This window comes from Prionailurus bengalensis, chromosome D1, assembly GCF_016509475.1.
Source record: "Prionailurus bengalensis isolate Pbe53 chromosome D1, Fcat_Pben_1.1_paternal_pri, whole genome shotgun sequence".
NCBI lineage: Eukaryota > Metazoa > Chordata > Mammalia > Carnivora > Felidae > Prionailurus > Prionailurus bengalensis.
In genome coordinates, this window is record NC_057346.1 from 72,796,605 (window position 1) to 72,819,933 (window position 23,329).

The following is a 23,329-nucleotide window of genomic DNA, read 5'->3' on the forward strand; positions in this document are numbered from 1 at the left end:
TTCATTATCCCCTGCAGCCGGCACAAGAATGTCAAGTAAAGAAAAATGAATTGAAAAAAGAGTTTTCCTGGCTGAAGATCCTCTTGCCTATTTTCCCAAGCACTGAGTAGCTCCTCTGACATAACTCATTGTGCTACTGGGGTGGGAGGAATGGGAAGAATATGCTGGAAGTGGAAGAGACGAGAAGCTGTAAAAGAAAAGAAAAAAGAAAAGGGGAGAGGCTCAGGTCAATGGTCCTAGCCTTACATGAGGAGACATTTTTTTAAAAAAATTCTGAATCCATCAGGTTGAGCACCCAGTCAGTCATCTGCTACAAAAACAAAACACAACAAAACAAAACAAGACCAGAAAAACACAAAAAAACAGAATTCATTCTTGGATGACACCAATTATATTGGAATGCATTCAGAAGAGCTTTTCTTTATAGAACACAGTTGCATAGTGGAAATAACTAAGCATAAACAAAGCAACCCCCAATAATTTTAAGAAGAAAATTCAGGGGCGCCTGGGTGGCGCAGTCGGTTAGGCGTCCGACTTCAGCCAGGTCACGATCTCGCGGTCCGTGAGTTCGAGCCCCGCGTCGGGCTCTGGGCTGATGGCTCAGAGCCTGGAGCCTGTTTCCGATTCTGTGTCTCCCTCTCTCTCTGACCCTCCCCCGTTCATGCTCTGTCTCTCTCTGTCCCAAAAATAAATAAAAACGTTGGAAAAAAAAAATTAAAAAAAAAAAAAAAAAGAAGAAAATTCAATCTCTCCTTGCCTTTCCAAGTATCTTTCAGGGTGCCAAATAAAATATGTAAATACATAATGTTTTATTTACAGAAATAAAGTTCGGTCATTGAAACAATTAGTACTTTGGTTTTTGAAGCAAGATATTCGAAGAGCTGATAATGAGGGCAGTTGTAAATCGACATTATGGGAACGAACCTGACTGTTTTCCTTCTGTTTCCAAGAGCTGGGCAGGCAATGCTGAAGAGACCCAGTTCTCTGAATGTGCTCCAAGTGGTACAGCTTGCATTCGTAACGCTCCTTTAACTCTCTAGTCACAAAACCGTGGCTCATCACGGAAACCTTAAACAAGTGCATCTTGACTCTACCAATAGGAAATAAAAACTCATCGAGGAGTCCAGAAATTGGATTTGAAACCGAAGTGTTATTTCCCATAGCCTGAAAGTCACAGGAAAGTTTCAGGGGGTGTATATATTTGAGTACAAGCTGAATTGAATAAAGTACTTTCAGTAAATGAGTAGATGCTAGGTCCCTAATATTTAAAAGCATTGTTTCTTTGTAACCAAAAGGCAAATTTTGGTTTGGATTCATGCAAAAAGTATTTATTGGCTGGCTACTAATGGCCAGGTACTATTTGGGAAAACAGGAGTGAGCAGTGACTTCGGGTAAGGGGGGCGGGGGGAAGATGATGAATCAGCACGCAGATGTGTAACTTTGATGCTAATATGTGCCATGGGATATAAAGTGACCAGGTATATGAATGTAAGGGAGGGGGAGTTTAATATAGAGTAGGTCAGGAAAACTAAAAGAAGGGTCATTTGAGTAGAGACCTGAAAGAAGTGAGGGAGTAAGGCGTGTGATAACCCAGGGAAAGCATCCAGGGCAGAGGCAAAGGAGAGGTGAATGTCCTGAGGCACAGAGATGCTCGTGTTTGGCATGTGTGAAGAACAGCAAGGATGCCAGTGTGGCTGGAGCAAAGTGAGCTTGGAAAAGGGTGATGGGTCAGATGTCAAAAAGGTATCAAGGAGGCCAGATCATGTAGACCTTAAATACTACCAGACTGACTCCGGACTCCATTCTGAGTTTCCGGGTTTCTAGGAAACAACATCACAACAACATGGCAGACCTGGAAATCCCTCAGCAACACCCACAGAAAAATCTGGAGATATGCCAGGACTGCCTTGCCTTGGCCCATGATGACTGCCAAGAAACCAGATGCTGTTGCTTGAAAAATATTCTACAACTGCTCAGCTTTTACACCCTTCGATTTCCACCCGTAATGAGGCCCCCAAAACAACAGAATGAAGATAAATATGAGTAAGTATGCAATGAAAAAAATAAGTTTTTGTTCAAATTGTTAAAAATATATATTTGGGAAAATAAAATTGCATGAAAGAAAAGTATAGTATTTTCTAAATGTCATTTTTCTTCACTTTAATTGATGGACAGAACAAATGTGGCTGGTTGGAAATAAACATGTCTGTTATATGAAAATGTTTTTAGTGTTTTTATAAACTGAACTTGGTTTTTAATTTCTCAGGAGACTATGGAAGACTGAGCATAAGAATCATGCGAGTGAACAAAATTCATACCTATGATGAAATGCACAGATTTATTACACAGAAATTTCATATTAATAACATAATATTCATTAATAATATTAACCTAAAATGAACATTTGTAATAAATGTTGAGGGAGATAAGGATGCATTTTGAATTCACTTTGAAGTGATCAAGTAAACTCGACAAGAAATAATACAAAACATCCTCTTCTTATTTTCCCTTTTTATTTTCTTCTATATTTTTTAAATTCAAATAAATGTTTTACCCTGTTTCCGAGCCACCTCCACTAACTGTCATTTTTTGAACTGCGAATTATTAATATTGCCAATTGGAGAACTTCAGCATATTTTGCAGTATGTAAATATGCCATCTGTATCCTACAGTAATACCCATGGCTTACTCCCTAATTAGCAGAAAGGAATGATACCTTATCCATAGCAGCCATCGTAAAAATCATTCAAAGACTGTGTAATAACTACATAACACACTTTATTGTCACTAGATACGATACTGATACATATATCAATAATCCACCTTTAAAATTCCTTATAGCAGATAAAGCAAGGAATGGTTAATATAAAGGACTAAAGAAGACACTTAGAAAAATAAGGTTTATATGTTGCTGTGAGAAGCAGGACAGCATAGTGATTAAGAGTGCACACTCTTTTGTCAGAACTAATCTAAGGAGAGTTATTTAATCTCTCTGGATCTTAAATTTCCACATCTTTAAAATGGGAAAAATAATAGTACTTACTCCAAAAGACTGTTGTATGGAGTAAATGAGTTAATGCACGTAACATACTCATAAGAAGGGCACACTATAAAGACTTGATACTTGTAGGTTCTTATTCTTATCGGTATATTCTCTTTAAGAGATGTCACTCTAAACATCTTACTCTGAAAAAAAAAACATCTGGCATTTTTATTCAATTTAGCAAAAAATATTAGGGATACAAAGATGAAGAAGATATGCAGCCTCTCAGGAGCTCACAGCAAGGACAGAAAGGAGAAAGAGAGAGAGACACAATATGATAAAAGGCAACATGGAAGCATTTACAAACTACCACTGAAACACCATCACTGGGAACAATTAGGGTTTTTCCCCCCAGTTTCATTGAGATATTGGCAAATAATATTTCATAAGGTTTATTTTAATGTTTATTTTGTTTAAGAGAGAGACAGACAGACAGACAGACAGAGCATGAGTGGGAGAGGGGCAGAGAGAGACAGAGACACAGAATCAGAAGCGGGCTCCAGGCTCTGAGCTGTCAGCACAGAGGCCGACACGGGGCTCAAACCCATGAGCCGTGAGATCATGAACTGAGCCGAAGACAGAGTATTGACCAACTGAGCCACCCAGGTGCCCCCAGATTCTGTAAGGTTTAGGTGAACAACGCGACAATATGACCTATGCATATATTATGAAATGATAACCACGGTAAGGTGAGTTAACACACCCATCACAGTTAGTTTTGACTGAGAACAGTGAGGCAGGCTTTGCTTACATCAAAGCTCTGGCAAGAGATCCTATGTTAACTAAAACTTATAAGTGATTCTATAAAGTTATTTAACCAAAAATAAATAAATAAATAAATAACAATAATCCTAAGCCAAGCTCTAGAACACACACAGTGTTTAGGCTAACAGTTTCTGTTCTGCTTTTATTAATGGTCCCCCTTCACAGCCCATTCCTTCAGGCTGGTACCCCAAGACTGCTTCATAGAACTGTGATGTTCACACTAAAAGGCCAACCTGGGGGCGCCTGGGTGGCTCAGTCGGTTAAGCGTCTGACTTCAGCTCAGGTCACGATCTCGCGGCCCGTGAATTCGAGCCCCGCGTCAGGCTCTGTGCTGACTGCTCAGAGCCTGGAGCCTGTTTCAGATTCTGTGTCTCCCTCTCTCTCTGACCCGCCCCCGTTCATGCGCTGTCTCTCTCTGTCTCAAAAATAAATAAACGTTAAAAAATTAAAAAATAAAAGGCCAACCTGGCTCTGAGAAGCCTTAAGAGTTATAAACTACGCCGCTCTTCTAGTAAAAGGAAAACCACCCTTGGCTATTTGTTGAGGGAACAGGAACTTTGTTTTGTTCTTTTTTTATGGTCTGTTGCTGGCCAGAGAAAAATTTTAAGCATTAAGGGTCCTAACATAGGAGGATTTTTTAGAATCTCAATACTCTGCGTAAGCCTACCATGACACCTCTGGAAAACTCTCATTACATGATGTAAAATCGCAGCTTTAGTTTGTTAAGAGGGCAGGATTCCGAGTGGACCGTGAAATATTTATGTCTCTATGCAGCTCTTTGAAGGAATAATCTTATGTTTTTGTGCCTGTTGTGGGTCAGAGGTTCAGATCAGCACTTCTTTCTGTCACTCCTTATATATTTTACTGTAATTTACAGCTCAGCAAGAGGACTCATAAAACAAAAGTGTCTATTTTATTTCAGCAACTAATTCTAGTTAATCAAAGATTTCCAGCCAAACAACCCAGCATGAAACTCTGCATGGAAAATATGAGGAGAACAAAGCATTTTGTCAAATAACACATCTCATGATGTAAACACATATGTCTCTTAAAGGAAATTTTATCGTTTCCACATTATCGGCATACAAAAGGAGCATTCTTGTCGCAGACCTGGTGCGACTGTGGAGGCATCGTCATTGGAAACAAGAGCCTGATTAGGTTCCCACACAGATATGAATAGACTTTCCTTTTTTAGTGAAATAGCTTTTATTCCTTTTTAAAACAGACTGGTAATTGTCACCCTAAAAAACACTGAATTGTACTAGGGCAACATTTGTTTCTGCTCTTTTTTTCCCATCTTTTTAGAATCAGCCAATAACGTTACTATCCCTTCTGGTTGGTCCTCTTCTGGAAAGTCTGAGTTAATCCACAGCTGTGTGAATGTGAAAAAGGGACACAGCAGGCAAAGTCTGTTGGGTCTCTTGTCTGCTAATAAAGTGCACAGTCTGCAGGACAGATGTTAAGAGGATCTGTTAAATAAGTCAGTGGCAGAGATCCTGACCTCCGCCAAGGAACATTTTATTATTCCAGAAAGGGGCATAATTGCACAATTAGAAGAACCATAGCTTTTCTTTATAGATTTTTGCTCCTTGCTTCATCATTTGGTTGAAATACAGTATCAAGGTCCATTCACTGAGAAGCAATGTGATAAATATGATTGGGTTTAGTACAAACTTCAGATTACAAGATTTCCCCAAATCCCCAGGAAATGGTTGGACCTTGGCTTTGCTTCAATCTTAAACAGTTTTGTTTATTCTGCATGTATCATTACACTATTTGCACAGTTTCACATGCCACAGGGTACCATTGTACTAAAGGGACTATGAATCTTAGCAAATATAGTTCCCTAACTATTAAATCTAGTGTAATGGGAAATGTAAACTAGAGATCAAATTAATAGAGGAATATCACATCATAAAGTTGTATGCTATACCTTATACCACTTTACCATTTACGGTGTGAATAAAATCATGTCTGCCACATGCATTGCAAATTCCCAAGTGTGGCGTAAAAGGCACTTTGTGATCTGACCCCTTGCTTACCTTTCCAATCTTACCAACTATTGCTCTTGTACACCTGGCCTGTGCCAGGCTGTCATTTCCTGAAGGTGCCACGCTGTCTATCGCTTCTACACCTACAGGCATCCTTGCTCTTTGTCTGGGGTGCTCTTTCTCTCCTCTGTTATCTCTGCTGCTCTGTATCCTTGCCCCATAAACCTAGTGAACTTCCACTCCCTTTTCAAGATTCAATTTTAACACCATCCCATCCATGAAGATTGCCAATATTTCCCCAGGCAGAGCTTAACACTTCTTCCTCCCATAGTGTTTTCATTCTGGATATACATCTATGTTAACAATTATCACATTGTCTACTAGATTGTGGGCCTTCTGACGGCATGGATCAAGGCTTGATCTTAGTATCTTGCAAGTAGCAAATCATGCTTACTACACAAATAGGCACTTCATCAACATATGGGGAATTAATGTAGGAGCAGATTAATTATTTAATTTTTTCATGTTAATACAAGTTTATATTCTGGCCTTGTCACTGCTACCATCACTATTACAGGGTCTTATACTTTAATATACCTTAATATTTTTTAAAGGATAATCTTCATTAGGTTGGTACATTCAATTGCAAAAAATATATCTCTACAAAAACTCACCCCACCCACTTGCACCTAGAATAGGTGGAAGTTATATTGGGCTATATTGTCCTTTTGGCCACGCTTCAATTTTGATCAATTCGTTTCTTATGAATTTATTTAAAAGAAGCAATCAAATTTAGTTCTTCACACTGTCGCTTCACAATTCCGCATATCCTAACCCAGGCCACTACCAAAGTATGTGGCTTTGGTCAAGTTAATCCATCTTTCTGGACCTGAGTCTCTTCAAATATAAAACCAAAAGATTCACATAATACTTGACAGTGTATAAAGAACTTTGGATACGGATTTTCTTTTTTATTCTTTACAACTGCCCTTTGGGGTATGTATGACTCCTAATCCCATCTAATGGAATCTGGGCATAGAAAGATTAATTTGGCCATGCTCATGGAACTGGTGGTAGAGTAAGGATTTGACCCTCAAGGCCTCTGGGGGTCTTTCTGGCTCTGGAAATCTATGCAATCTTACAGTCTCATTGTCTATGTGTGAAGGCTTTTCTTTCAATATGGTGCCATTTTTTCTTGGTTAGTGGCAAGTCCAGTCTAAAGTATCTTTTTTGCTGCCTGGCCACCACTTCTTTCTAAAGAGCACTGCATGGGGCCTTATGCTTTTTGAACTCAGGAGCAGTCATTAAGCATAGGTATTAGGACAGAAAGATTTCAAAAAGCCTGTACACAACCAGCTTGGTCAACCAATAAGTGAATATATTTCTATACATATATACCACATGATTAGCCACATGTTATCTTTTCTTTATCACTTTCAAGTGTTGCTCATTTAGCTGATTTCCTCTCTAGGCTATTACCATAAGAGGTCAATAACTTGCTTAGCTTGCTTGCCTAAGAGAGTACCTAAAGCATGTAGGATATGCTTTTTAAAATATTTTTTTTTATGAATGAATGAATGGATGAGAGATACAAGTATAAGGGTATGGAGAGAAATGATGTTTATTGAGTACTTACTGTCTAGTAGATATTGTGCTAGGTGGCTGGATTATGTTACTTCATTTAATCCTTATAATATGGGAGGCATCATTATCTCCATTTCACTGATGAGGAGACTGAGGTGCAGGGGAAGTTATCTCAAGGTCTCATAGCTCTTTTTTTTTTTTCTGGTCACAGAGCTCTGTTAACTGAAGGGGTCTTGAGGAACCAAGAAGCACTGCTTTCTGACAGAAAACATGTCAAAGAGCATCCAGCTGCTGAAAGGTTGTTCCAATACATGGTGGCAAATCATCACCTAATGATACAGTCATCTTCCTGTTTCATAGTAAAGTATATCTGTGTTTGGTAATAGTGTTTTATAATCAGGAGATGTGGCAGAGGTAGATCTAAAGTCAGGAATGGTATGGCTGGATATAGATTAATTATGTATGACTATTTTGCTCTGCGACTAAGAAATGTCTCTTTATTAAAATGATTAAGAAATGCATCTTTACCAACATGACTGATAAATGGACAGGGAAGAGAAGGTCTTCCACCCAAATTAGTCATATCCAGGCCTCCACTATCTCAACAAAGCTTCTCGCTCTCTCTTGGTTGTGTTACATCTAAGCCAATGATTTAACTGTGCATTATTCAGAGACTGCCCCTTGGGCCCTGGAGCAAACACTTGCTTGGAGGCGAATAAAATGTTCTGAGCAGGTAAACAGCCACACTACAGAGAGGGGTGTTTTTTTGTAAGGGGGCTAAGGAACTCCTAAACTTTGGACGGCAATCCCAGTATAGTGAGGACTACTTGGAGCACATGCTTCAATCCATTTACTGACAGTGAGTATTTCTCCTGCCTTTTTTTTTTTTAATTTATTTGCTTTTTTTCTTTTTAAGCAGACCAAGTGATACTCCACTGAGAATGCAATGCTAAACCACTTTTCCTTCAGAGTTTTTAAACTGGGCCTCTGAGAAGGAGTTCGATACAATTCAATGACTGAAGTAATACCTTTGTCCATTTGAGCATTAAATGGCCCGTTGAAATACAGCTTAGTTAGAGGGAATTTCAGAAAATAGTACCTTCTAATTTTTTTTTTAATTTCTCTCCCAGCTGATGAGAGCAGAGCTTGGAAAATGCAGCTCAATCACTTTCCACAGCCTCTCAGGTCAGCCTCTCACCAGTGTTAATTAAATATAACCCCCTTAGAATACGAGAGGTTAAGTGAGAGCAATGCTGTGTTCTTCTCCAATATACTACCGTGAACACAAATGGCCATAATCTGTTTATAAGAAGGCTTCCTTGAGCACAGAGGTCTCACTAATGAAAAACTATAAGAGGAAAAGCTACATAATATGTCAACTGTTCATCACAAAGTATATTTTAAACTACCTGTTTCTATACCCATTGTGTTTAAATAACACATATCATAAAGGAAATTGGTGTAACAGATGGTTTCGGCTCTGGGTAGCAAATGGAGATCAGTTTTCAATGTGATAAAGTAAAACTGTAAAAGCCAGCACATATTTCAGTACCTAAAAGTCTTCCTTCCCCTCAAGTTAGAAAAATTTCCCCCAATAGCTGCAAGTATTAGTGTATTTTCTCTTTTTAGCAGATGCTGTATCTTCTGTAGCACAACTTGACCAGACTCTAAAACTGGAAAATTGCTGAAATAATGGTTCTATACCAGCTATTTTCAATTAGAAGTCTTTTTAAGCTATTGGGTTTACAGTTCCATACACTGTCCAGAGCTATTTGTAAACTAAATCACTTAAAATAAAGCTCTTTAATACTCTGTAATTAGTCTTGTCTCTCTGAACATGACTTTACTGTAAAGGCTCCTTCCTGACTCTCCTATTGTCCCAAGATTGCTGAGAAGAAAGCAGCCAAGCGATAATTCAACATTATTGCTGCTTCAGTGCACTAATCGCTTAAAGAGCAGCAAAGACTCTGTGCTCTCTGCCCCACAGCCCCAGCAGCCTCCTGGCCTGAGGCAGGCATCCCGACCCAGCCATGGCCAGATGTCAAGAGGAATCCCCAGCTCCTGATGCAGCAGGCGCTCCATTCCAGTATGGTCAAACATCTGCTTCCTCTGCTGGCATGCAACCTGCTGAACATGCTCAGAGGGCAGCACAGGCTAGGGATGGGCAAGGACACACTCCCCAGCTACTCCTGGAGACTCATCAAAACTTTGAAATTATAAGACAGCCCCAGAAACTCTCAGAAGAATAGAGCTATGGCATTCAGGAAAAACATTCTAAGCATTTTCCTCAAAAGAAAACTACAAAATAAGATAACTCAGATTTCATGATCGGTCTTCTTATCCTTGTTAAATTCTGTTAGGCTTGAAGTTTCTTCTGGCCACCTAACTGGAAATTTGGAAACTACATGAACTCTCTGGGATTCTGAGAATGTCATGTTGACTTTGAAATTTTCCCCTTTTGTAATTTAATTAAATTACATTTAATTCACTTGAATATTGTAAGAGGGGAATAAGTTATGCAAGAAAGCATCTAAATGACTGTGCTTCCTACATATCGGTCAGCAGAGTTTAAAGCAAAGAATCCCGGTCAAAACACACTTAAACCATCTATTATGGTCCTATTTTGTTTAATAGATGAGTAATCTGGTTCAAGTTACTTGATCCATCTAAACTTCACTTTCTTCTTCTAAACTATGGGGATAATATTAAAGCACACTTATTATAAAACCTAAATATATAATTAATAATTATATAATATATAATAATATAGTATTAACATACAATTAAACTATAAAAATACAATATGTATTATATGTGTGTTTGTATGTGTGTATCTGTATACATATAAATAATATCCATACTATTCTTATATCTGTTTTGTTTTGTTTTTAGAAAGAAATTCAGGTTTCCTTTGTTAACATCCAATTCACACATCAAATACAGGTTTCCTGCCAAGAATGATTCCACTCATCCTATGGGATCTCCATAAATAGCATCCATAAAAACTAACGAACATTCCCAGGTCCTCACCAAATTTCATACTTACTTCACTCTGAAAGACAGACTTACTTATATACTATTATAATCAGAAATAATATTCTTTTACTGAAAGTCAGAGTATATGGTGTGCTTAATACAATTGAAAAGATGAGCTTGAGGAGAATTGTGAGTGTTCTAGCCAGAAGTGACTGCTGGAATAAAATTCTTAGTCTTGAAGACCAAAGCGAAGCTGAGGATAAACAATCGAGTAAGTCTGTTTTTAAAAATCTGCCCATCCAGGTTCAGATGTATAGGTAGATAGATAAGAAGGGTATTTCCATTAAGACAAGTAAGATTTGCAATCCTAACTCTTTATCATACATTTCTTTCTGCATTTTCTCTTTCCCCACTAGAATGTAAACTCCATGAGAGCAAGGACTTTGTTTTATTCACTGCTATTTCCTCAATATCTAAAACAGGTTTTCTCAAACTCAGCACTAGTGATATTTTAGACCAGATAATTTTTGTTGGTTGGGGTGGGGGGCTTTCCCCTCCATTGTAGGATATTCGGCAGCATCCCTAAAGGCTTTACCCACTAGATGCCAGTAGTATCTCCACCCTCATCCCCAAGTCATAACAAATAATATTGTCTCCAGACATTGTCAACTGAACCCTAGGGGGCAACATTGCCTCCCACTGAGGGTCACTGGTCTAGAATAATACTTGGCATGTAATAGGCACTGAGTAATTATTTGTTGAATAGTTGAATGATTAAATTTGTTCTGTTTGAATTTTCATACAAACTTTTCCAAATTTCCTGAGCATGATCATTTATAAGCTCCCCTTAGATTTTGATACAATAACACGTTGAAACAGTCATAATCAAATCAATAGTGTAATTTTGAGTAGTAAGAATTAAAAGAGAAAAGCTGTAATACTTCATTCTTACTCTAATTTAAATGAGTAAATGAATTAGAGTGAGAATTTGATAAATATCCCCAAAACGGATATTCTAGATTAAAAACAACTCTATTTCAAACGGGCTTTGAATGAATACTGTATGTTTGCATTTTGTAGAATTTGAGATAGTCAACACATGTATACATTTTAAGCAATAACATTTTTATGTATATCAATCATTTATTTATTTTTGTTTTAGTTCATACTGCTCAAGGTCAATAGCATTAGGGACATTACTGATAAGGTACCCAAGGATCATAGTCTAGATTAATTTATATATTACGACATCAAAGTTTGGTTACATGTATCATAGCTGGTGCTATAAGAGAAATATACAATGAGGAATGAACTCAGTGCAGTTTCCTGGAATTAAAGAATTTTGATTTAAGTCCTAAATTTACCAAATGACCAAAAGGAAGGAGGTCTTGGGAAATTTATTTGGCTCTATTTTGCCTCCATTTTTTAGTGTATAAAAAGGAAATGCAAATATTTGGCCAACCCCACATTTAATAATTATAAATATAAAGATATCGGTATTTATAAAACTAAAAAAAAAAAAAAGCTAACCTACTGATGACCCTACTGATGTCATCAATTATAAGGGAGCAATGAAAAATTGAATATACAATGATTTTTTTAATCTACACAGCAACCAGTAGAGTAACAGTAGATTTTTGGGTTTATTTATATTTAGGAAAGAATCCACTATTAGTGCCATTTAGGCTTGGAAGTTTGTGTGTAGGTAGGTAAGAGAATCCAGTTAATATCCTAATCCTAATAATCTAGAACAGTCAAAATAAAGCATGATTGTTTCAAGTCAGTGTAGAGAGCTTAAATTGTTATAAATTTCTGTGAATTTACAGTTTAGATGGATTTGCACAAATATACATATCTGTAGCATATGAACTTTTCTACAAATAAAAGATAAAGGAAAATTGGCAGAGTAGTATTAACTATGTGCCAGCTCTAGTGGTCAGTTTTGTCCATCCACTGGGGCATGTCTGTTAGGGGAATCCATCCAACTGTAGCTTCTCAATCTCTTTTAATTAAAATATCATTAAAATATTTTTGGATTGGAAGAATTAATATTGTTAAAATGCCCACACTACCCAAAGCAACCTACAGATTCAATGCAATCCCTATCAAAATCCTAATGGCATTTTTTACAAAAACAGAAAAAAAAAAACCTAAAATTCATATGTAACCACAAAAGACCCTGAATAGCCACAGCAATCTCCAACAAGAATGAAGTTGGAACTATCATGCTTCCTAATTTCAAAACATATAGTTTTTCAATAAATGGTATTGGGAAAACTGAATATCCACATGCAAAATAATTAAATTGGACCTCTATCTTAAACTATACATAAGAATTAACTTGAAATGGATTAAAGACTGAAATGTAAGACTTGAAATCAAGATCTCGAAGAGGTATCTTCATTCCCATGTTCACTGAAGCATTATTCACAATAGCCAAGGTATGGAAGCAACCTAAACGCCCATTGGTGGATGACTAGATAAAGAAAATGTGGTATATACATAAAATGGAATATTATTTAGCCTTAAGAAAGGAGGAAATCCTGCCATTTGTGATGGTGTGGATGAACTTGTAGGACATTATGCTAAATTAAATACACCAGACACAGAATGACAAATACTGTGTAATATGACTTACATGAGGAATCTAAAATAGTCTGACTCATAGAGGTAGGGAATAGAATGGGGTTGAAAGGAGTGGGGGGAGAGGGAATGGGAGGTATTAGTCAAAGAGCACAAAGTGTCAGTTAGAGATCTACTATATAGCATAGAGTATATGGTTCAGAATTCTGTACTGTATACTTAAAAACTTACTATGATGGTAGATCTTATGTCATATATTCCTATCACACGAGGTAATAATAATAATAACAATAATAATAATAATAATAATAATAATAATAGTGGGTGATGAATATGTTTATGGCATAGTTTGTGATATGGTTTCATGGATGTGTACTTATCTCCAAACTCATCCAATTGTATGTAATAAATATGTGCAGCTTTTTGTATGCCAATCATACCTCAGTAAGGTGATTTTTAAAAACAACTTTGTCCTGCTCAGTCTGTTCCGTTACCTGACATGTCAAAATATTTCACCATATCTTTTTCTGATTTAAATTTCCTAAATGTTGCATATCCTGACTTATTCTATGATTAGAAACTGGAGTGAAGCATTTCTGAAAACACTAGAATGTTTTGCTTTCAAACCTTCCAATGTATCCTGAATCACACCATCTTTCTGATTTCCCAGGTAGCCCCTTATAACATACACACATACAGATACATAATACATGATACCAACCAAACAATACTTTGAAACTCCAGTTTGGTAAAAAGTAAAAAGAGGAATAAAAATACCTGTCACTATTTTAGAAACCATTACATCTTACAAGCCGTCTATTTAAATACAAGTATTCACACACTGGGAGCTCCCTGTTGAGTAGATTAATTAGTGAGGCTGGAGCTAAATGCATGTTGGTAGAAATCTTACATTAAGAGAGATAGAGAACTGCACTAATTTTCTAATTCCAAGGTTCTGGGCTCCTGGTAAACCATCTCTGTGAGCACACCTGAGCATCCCATGAATCACATAACTTAAACACAGTGATTAACAGGGCTTGGATGTGAGAAGAGCCATACTTTCTCAACTTTTAGGCATTACCTTAAAACCTACTGAAAATCACATTTCTAAAAGAAAATCCAGTTTGCCCAATGTTTCAATGTGTGGGTAGGTATAAACTTACTCTGTTTCACTGAATATAAGTTCAACTTCAAAACACTAGGAAATGTCTTCATATTTGGCACCCTTCTTTTTTTTAAAGCTTATTTATTTATTTTTGAGAAAGAGGGAGGAGGAGCAGAGAGAGAAGGATAGAGAGAATCCCAAGCAGGCTCCATGCTGTCAGCACAGAGCCCAACGTGGGGCTGGATCTCAGGAACCATGAGATCATGACCTGAGCAAAATCAAGAGTCAGACGCTTAACCAACTGAGCCACCCAGGCACCCTGCACCCTTCTTTGACCTGCCTATATTTCTTTAACCTCCATCAAGATTCACTTGATACCTGGTGTTTTTTAAGAGCATACCTAAAAATAAAAATCTGTTTATATGAAATAGGGCCTTACTAAAAACAGGGCACCTGACTGAACATATCCAACAAAAATGTTTTCAGAGCAACTTGGGTCCCAGATAGCAACCAAAGATGATATTCATTAATTCATTCATTTCACCAAATGCTATGCCAGGCAATATTGGGGATTCAACAGTAAACAAAAGAGACCAAATCCCTGAATGCAGTGACTTACATTCTAGTAGATTGGAGATGCCCCTCAGAAGTACTTCAAGCAGCAAAAGTGGAATAAAACTGCTTATTGGAATGTTGGAAAGTGTTTTCCTATTTTGCTGATTTTTTTTTTTTTTTTGGAAATCTAATACATGACTCCTTATCCCACTTACTATTCACAACAAACCTGAAAAATGATTATTATCCCCCTTTTACAAAAAAAAAAAAAAAGCAATTAGAGAACAGTATAGGACAACATAGCAAGTAACAGTGGAAACTCTTTCAAGATTCTGATTCCAAAGCGGAGTTCATTCCATTAGTCCACAGCTCATCTACTCCCAGTTGTAATGGTATTCCCGAGTTCCATCACACTCTTAAGTCAAAGGGGGTGAGGGCAGGCTGATTAAGGGAAAAGCAAGCATTTCCCCTCAAAGCACAACTCCATGGTTGGCATCCTCAAAACAAGCTTTGAATCAGTGCATTCCTTTTTCTCCACTGGGTAGCTAGTAATAGGTCACTCTAATCAACTCTTTATTCAACTCTCTATTAGAAGTCACAACCTCCCAAGCTTACCCAGAAAAACTAACTCACCCTCTTGTTTCTCTAAAGCACTGAGGCATGTTTACAACTGCAAACAAGAAAATAGGGTATGAGCCAGAGAAGAGCATCTGAATACAATATCATAAAGATTCAGGCTGGAACTGAAATAGAATTAGAGCATTCTCGAGGTTGATGGGTACTTCTTCACGTTCCATTTGTAGCATGAAAATTGACAATGTCATTTAAATAAAATATGTGTTTGCATTTACTTCTGCAAAAACTTCAATTGTTCTCCTCCATCTTTGCAAACTTGGCAAGACTTTAATAGTTTCATTTAAGAGTAACTTACGATTTATAGGTTTTCCTAGTGTCTTAAGGCTCTAATTATACTCCTTTCCTCAAATCTCCCCTAAAGTATACATAATGCTCATCAAATAAAAGTGAAGATGTACTTACATTGATATTTTTCAAATTTTCATATTTAATTCCTTTCATTTTAGGCTACTACCCATACTATCATTATAAGAATTTGTCTGTTAAAATATGTTCCAACTAGAGCTTGGTAGGCTTTGAATGCTCGATAAAAATCATTCTCTTAGGCTAATGAAGACAGAAACTCTGCCTGTAACAATATTAAGTTTGTTTTCACTGGTGATTCACAGAAGTGAGCAATCTGTCAGTAATACATTGAGTGAAATTACTTGTCTTGTAGGAATAACTGCTGACAGTCACTTTATCTCAGGGCTGACCCAAACATATCCCTGCTGACAAACAAATTACTATGTCTAACTTTGAAAAGGTAACTAGCTTGTTTTTAATTTTGATTGGTCTTTCAGAATACCCTATACATATACTCAGTCCCATCCTTCATTGTATTAAAAAAAATCCACAAAAAGTGTTTTGGGGGGACAGGTGTGAATTAATGAGAAAGAAAAAAAAAAGGAAGGAAAGAAAAACTCCATCATTTGGGACTAAGAAAAAGAACTGTGATTGCTTCTTTCCAAGACCATTATGCAGATAAAACTGGGAAGTGCGTCTACCCAACATTAAGACTGGCAGGGCCGCCAGTGACTGACTGGGTGAGTGAACACATTACTGAGACAGTATTGTAGGAATTAATTTTCTTCAATAAAGTGATTTTTAAGGCTCATATATTTCACAATCTAAACATATGTCACTGTTTCATAAACAAAATAAATGGATTAAAATAATACATTACCAATATGCTGACATGTGGAGATATTTTAATTAGAAATTCTTAAGCTGTGTGATATTTAACTGCTGTATTTGCTAAAGAGAAGCATGCATCATTTAATAAGAAGGCATGAGACAGGTGTATCACTTTGCACGATATGGTAGGGATTGTATTTAACATAAGCTACATCTATGAAGCAACATTACTCCCAATTAAAAACAAAACAAAATAAAATTACTTTTAAGGATCTATCATATTGAAAGTAACCACATATAATTAATTGATACATTAAAACCACTTTTTCATTAAGGAAAAAAAAGAAGTAACTCAGAGCTTAGATTCTGAGATAATATTTCTTCAAAAACAATTTAACATCTTAGCTATTTAAAGGCCATATTTACATGACTGCCTCATTATACTGGTCCCCCTCCCTTAACATTCTTTTTGATGTACTTGAAGGACCAATGCTGACATAGCTGAGGAAAGCAAATGGCAACTGGTCCTGAAATTTATACGGGTAGAGAATTGGAATAAGTAGCAATATAATATATTGTTTACTGTAGCAAGTGCCCTCTGTTCTCTAAAGGTCAAAAGCACTGTAACCTTAGAGTTACAGTTTCTGATTGTTCCCAGGGTTAAATACATTATCAAAATTAATGGTTCAAGCCCCTCAACCTTCAGATATATGAGTATTCAAGCCTCCATCTGCTGAACTGTTCAACTAAAAATAGCATTCTTCGGCCTTCTCTCTCCTAATATTGTGCCCCTGAGGCAGAGAAAACCATGCCTTAGATCAGCACAGAGGACCAAAAAAAAAAAAAAAAAAAGAAGAAAAAAAGAAAGAAAGAAAGAAAAAGAAAAAGAAAAAGAAAAGAAAAAAGAAAAGAAAGGGAAAAAAAAGAAAAGTCTTTCCTGTATCTTCCTTATTTTAATATTTTTTTTTCAACGTTTATTTATTTTTGGGACAGAGAGAGACAGAGCATGAACAGGGGAGGGGCAGAGAGAGAGGGAGACACAGAATCGGAAACAAGCTCCAGGCTCTGAGCCATCAGCCCAGAGCCCGACGCGGGGCTCGAACTCACGGACCGCGAGATCGTGACCTGGCTGAAGTCGGACGCCCAACCGACTGCGCCACCCAGGCGCCCCATTATTTTAAAGAAAGAAAGAAAACTGTAATATGCTAATGTAAGGAGGGTCTTTCCACTTTAAATGCCTTTTTTATACTTGATAAGAAAATTTCAGGCTTTCCGTCTAGAACTATAAATGCTGTTAAAGTTTATCCAGGCTCATTAATGTTAAAAGTGACAACCTTCGAAGAACACATTAGCTGTGACATCAGGTAGAGAGGACCAGTTCTGAGTAATGCAGCCAGATGTATACGAAAGTGGTGAGGTAGGGTGATGGTGGCATGGATATGTTATGGGCTTTTCTTCCTAAGAATCTCTGTTTAGAAATAAAACCAGTTAACATAATTGTAATGTTTCCTTAGTATCAACAGTCTATCATAACCGTGATTGGTAACAGGGTTGTAACATTTTTGCTTGTCAAAGGAAGGGAGAATTAGAAAAGAAAGCAGACTTCAAAATCAATAAAGCAGATACTGTTAAATATTCTCTCTACTTTTGCTTAATATTTAAAATGTTAAATGTCTGGAGTAGCTTAGATATGTGTGTCTACTGTGCTTTTTGTGGGTGTCCCAATAAACATGTGATACTCATACCAGACAAATTTGGGAAACTTGCCTTTTAAACAAGGTCAGCCTTTTCTCAATAGTGTACCATATAAGCAAACAGAGCAAGAGTTTCCTGACATGCAGGGGGGCAGGGGGGAAGGTGCAAAAAATGAAAGCAAAGAAACAGAGTGAGAATAATAAAAAAAATCCAGAAAACTTTCAAATGGGCAAAGTTGGCAAAGTCTGAGGAGGTCCTGCACGAAGGGGCTCTATTTATCCTAATGAAAGTGACAGGCATATGGCAGAGGTTGTGCTTCTAGATCAGCGTTGCTACAGAACTACATAGATCTGGCACTCATATACATGACATCATAATTTCCAGAAACCCAACAGAAGCCAGATTTGACAGCACCAGGGGTCGGTGATGGTGTCAGGGAGAGAAGTCAATCTAAGTGAAAAATTAGCAAAAGAAGTGATTGGGTAGCAAACTGCTACCAGAAAAAGGCTGCTGGGCTAGATCTCAACACCTCAAGCGAAAATAAAAGTCAAAGGGAGGAAGTCTTGAATTTGAGCCAGGACCACCTGCTTTCACATTCATCCAAGCACTTAAACATTTAACAAACTATCTGTCCTGAGTGGGTAAGCTTGTTAACTGTCATCACACAGAAAGTCTTGTCCCTAATATGCAGTTATCTCTCCATTTTAGCAATCCCACTCCTGGTAGATCTTCAGAATGTCCAGAAATACAGCCCCTTCTCTATAGCCAAAAGAAAGCCTTACAGAAGAAATCCCTTCTTACTCTATAGAAGATAGCAGATACTTTGACAGTATATGCCTGGTCATGTCTGGGTGGGAACCCCCCCATATACTTCTTATATCAAAGTGAAAGGGAAAGAGGAAGGCAGGCCACAAACTTGGGAACTCTTCCTCAGGCTACTTCCAAGGTGGCTTTTGATCTTGTCCTCTTTTTTCTTCTTAGGAGTGAGCCTTCTCTATTATTTTTCAAAAATACAGATTCGTAAGCAGCAGAGAAGATAATGCCAAAGGGATACTCTATTTATTATATAGTATTTGATACATATAGACTGCCAGAGCCAATAGGACTTGCATTTATACGTCACTTTGCTAGATGTAATTTTTTTCTTTTCTTTTCTTTTTTTTGAGTTGAGTTTCCCATCCTAGGTTAGAATATAAAATTTAGTATTAGATCTAACCTAGTAAGTTATAGTGTGTTTCAGCCTGAGTAGCCTGTCTCAATTTGCGTGTGTGTGTATGTGTGTGTGTATGCATGTGTGTATGTGCGCGTGTGTATGCGTTTGCATGTATGTATGTGTGTGTGTGTGATTCAAACAGATAACTGGCAACCCTTCAGTAGCTGATAATCCTGGAGAGGAACTCCAGTGATATAAGAGAGAAATCAAGCATGAAATTATAAAGAAGGACTAGACACCTATGGCAGAAAAGGGTTTGGTTTTCAAAATAGCCATAAAAACCATCTTCTCCAGGTGGTAAGAATATCCCACAAAAACAACCAAGAGCTTTATTGGAAGTTAAATATGAAAGGGACACAACAGAAGTCAATGGGGCAAAAAGCAACCAGTCAGGCCCAGACACCCAGCCCTACCTCAGCCAGAGAAAACAAAATTTGGAAACTTGAATTAGAGTCAGAAATCCTAGGTACTAACTCTAACTCCAGGAATATTGTGCAGCCTTGGTCTCTCTGAGCCTCCGTTGTTTTTTCTATACAAGCAGAATTATATTTTATCAACTTTGCAGCATGTTATATGGTCAGATGAGATTTTTTAAATGTTTAAGTATTTTTAAACTCTATACTACACTATACTTAAAAGGAACAAAAAAGTAAGGGAAAGGGCAGTGGTTTTGAAGGCACTTGTAAAGAATTTGCCTAAATATATAGCAATAAACAACCTAGGTCATTAGGGGCATTGGTCTGGGCCTTGCCTTTTTCTTTGAAAGAAAAGGAGCAAAAATGAGCCTCCTCAGGAATAAGAAAAAGGGAAAGGTCACATTTCAGTGTTTAGGTTGAGTGTTTGCCACTTAAAAAAAGAAAAATGCCTAGAATATGACTGAACAATCCAGTCCCCCACCCAATGAAGCACCAATGGAAGCATTCATACCTCAATCTGTTTGTGGTTGTAAGAGTGGCCACCACCATGTTCAAAGGTGTCCAAACTCCTGCCAAAACGGTCACTTAGGCCCTTTAGCCTTGGGTTAATTTGTGGGTGGGAGACATGACCCTTCTGTTTAGTAGCATATTCAGAAAAAAAAAAAAGACAAAACATACTGTCAGAACTCATGAAACAGAACACATATTTCTAAATCCAGGGTACTGACCACACCAAAGAATAGAAAGTAGAAGGCTTAGGACCCAGACACTCTCTTTCATAGAAACTTTGTTAGAGGACCAAGCAATGGTACTGGTTTCATACTTCTGCCTCTGACTCAAGAAGACATTCTATAGCATAGCTATGGGAAAAGGAGAAACAGATTAGGTTTATTACAAGTGAGGTTTCCGTTTAGGTTTTTCTAACTGCAGTTCCAGTGTTAGCAGTGGGGAAGGTAAAGTTTTGGAAGAGAGGTGGGTTGCTGATACTGTTAGGCAAAATTCCTAGCTCTGGTAGGCTGTCCATAATAGGTAACATCAGCAAGGCTTACAGGATGAGGCTTATGACAAAAACTCAGACGACTGCAAAAATTATTTATTTGCAGACCTAATTTAAAATGCTCACAATGATGTTTTCTCATAGTAAAATATTTGCGCATCTCTTATATTCAAGCCATATAGGGAATAGCAAAGAAGAAAAAAAAATGCCTAGCCAGATGCTATTCCTGGTAAGAAAATTCAAAAATAATCAGAGTAAATTAAAAGAATAAAAGACTATCTTTAAACTTTCCCCTGTACTGAAATTCAAGTTCTTCACTATCATGTATTTTCTAAATGTTCAAATACTGAAAGTTTAACCATTATTTCAATGATATCATTGTTTGTTTTTGTTAAAATATGTATTCATATTTAAAGTCAACGTCCCATTAAAACGGCAGTGTTAGAAGGATGTAAAGATCACCTGGTCCTGTTGTAAACCCCTCACTTTACTGTGAAGAAGATAAAGTACAAATGTTTTTTTATCCACCTTCCAAAACACTTTCTTCACAAGCTTAGCATATAAGTAAAGAACCCTAATCCAGAACTTGGTCAGATACCATGCCCAGACTTTCAACTTGGCATGAAGATATAAATGAGAATGAGAGTACACATTTCTAGAGCAGTATGTTTACATATTACCAAATAGTTAAGGTAATTTGATAATAACTCCCTATTCTGTAAGCTACAAGAAGTAAAATACCCAACATTGTTTTCTGCTTTGATGTTTATGTGTAAAAGATAGTCAGGACATAAATGGAGACATGGATGGAAAATTGATAAGGAAAAAGCTGACATATCCAATAGCAACCAGCAATAAAAATTTGTAAAACCATTAACTCACTTGATAGAAAATACATAGTACTAAGTCATAATATCATTTTTCCTTTAAAAATACTGAAATTGGCAGTTTCCTCTCCTATTTTCAGTACAGTAAGTACACAAGGTGTTAATCCTTCTAGGCTATGCTTAAAAATTTTTTAACACTCAGGCCATTATTTAGCATACAGCTGGTTAGCAGTTTTCCACTAAGGAACTGGCTTGTATCCCACAGTTTTTTCTTCTGTCACTTACCTGGAGCTGTAAAGGGCTGAGTCCAGAAGTAGCAGCAGCTGCCATTGTTGATGAAATGAACTGTACAGGGTAGTTATCACCTGTCGGAAAGAACAATGCATACAGGTTTAGACAATGCACAGGGAATAGCAGCAGACAAGTACAAACATGGTTCTTGGATTGCCTGAGCTTTACAACATTGCTCTAAGCCCAAACATCTGCAGAAACAAAAGGCTTAGTTGGGCATAGACTTGCAGTGCTGCCTTGGAACTTTTTGTTAACAGATAGCTGGTAGGCAAACTGGCAAAACATGAATGTGATGTTAAAAAAATTAAATGTGCAATTCAAGCATGTTCACTCCATTACAAATCTTGTAATACATCATTTTTTTAAGAGTAAAAAAATATCTTAAAGCCAGGCTGACAGTTCACTGAGAAAGTATTAAGGTTTTTATGTTAGAACAACAAAAAGTTTTGGCTTGGTAGGCAAGGCAGAGTATTAAGAGTCCAAAAAAGATTATGAGCTATTGACTGTCCATAGCCCCAAATTTTATTTTATAAAAAATAAAGAAAAAAAATTTTAAAGATGCAACTTCTTTCGTTTGATGGGGTGAGTAGGAAGCTAATCTTATCTTCCAACATTCTATGAAGTGCCTGGTATCGCAAAGAGAGTGGAAACCATATTCTACATGGGATATTTGTACTAAAGGTCTGGTAGAGATTGAACACGGTCCAGCTGAGATCAAGGCTACATCTTAATGTCTTACTCCATACCACTCCTGAGAAGGGCAATAAAATACTTTCTGTGACCTGAGAACACAGACTGTGTGCAGCGACGTGAAGAACCAAGAGAAAGTAATGAAGAATGTATTGTGATAGTGGTAACTGAAGTCAAAATTAATACTTGTGGATAAATTACACAATATCAGTGATTTAATGGAGTATCACTTTGGCTGCAGCTACTTATTTAAAGTCAGTGTTATGTACTATCTCTAGGCTATATTTTAATAGGCTGTTCCTCCACACATTTTTGACATTTGTAATAATCATGCTGTTTTGCATGAACTTTTCCACACCGAAAGCTGAATGTAATAATGAAGAGAGAGTGTAGAAAGAATCACAGTAATAAAGGTAGTCAATTGGAAAGCAATAAAATCTCTTTTTTCCGCATGGACACTGATACCTGGAGCCTTCCTGGCGCTCCCGGTTCCCTGGAACTCATCCTGCTTGCCACATGAAGTGCTACTCAGCTGGCCCAATGTAAATGTTAAGTTGCTTTCACTTTTAACAAATTGTGAGCTTCTAATCTACACAGTCTCTTTGCATCATATCCATAATACCTCATCAGACCATTGAGCACAGTGTGTGCTTGTACACAGTCCAGTAACAATTGGCTTCTGATTGCATATGGAGCACTGCTACAATGCATTCACTCACACTATATTGTGCTGGTCTCCTATGGAGTAATGTTCAAAATATCTGATCTTGTTTTTCCCCTTCCATGAGGCTGATTTTGGTTTGCAGGGCTACATGAGCTTTTTAAAAAGGATAACTAGGCCAAATT

At 37.2% G+C, this 23,329-nt stretch overlaps 1 protein-coding gene across 15 annotated transcripts in view; it reads right to left on the reverse strand.

Moving 5' to 3' along the window:
- SOX6 (SRY-box transcription factor 6) overlaps window positions 1-23,329 on the reverse strand; it is a 619,212-nt gene that overhangs the window by 98,341 nt on the left and 497,542 nt on the right. For 9 of the 15 annotated variants that reach the window (XM_043580746.1, XM_043580741.1, XM_043580744.1 and 6 more), the window contains 2 exons: window positions 21,788-21,867; window positions 20,190-20,312 (listed from right to left, as the gene is read on the reverse strand). In XM_043580746.1, the coding sequence (XP_043436681.1) occupies window positions 20,190-20,312; window positions 21,788-21,867 (203 nt within the window). The remainder of the gene's footprint in view (window positions 1-20,189; window positions 20,313-21,787; window positions 21,868-23,329) is intronic. The other 6 variants (XM_043580752.1, XM_043580750.1, XM_043580751.1 and 3 more) reach the window with 1 other exon arrangement.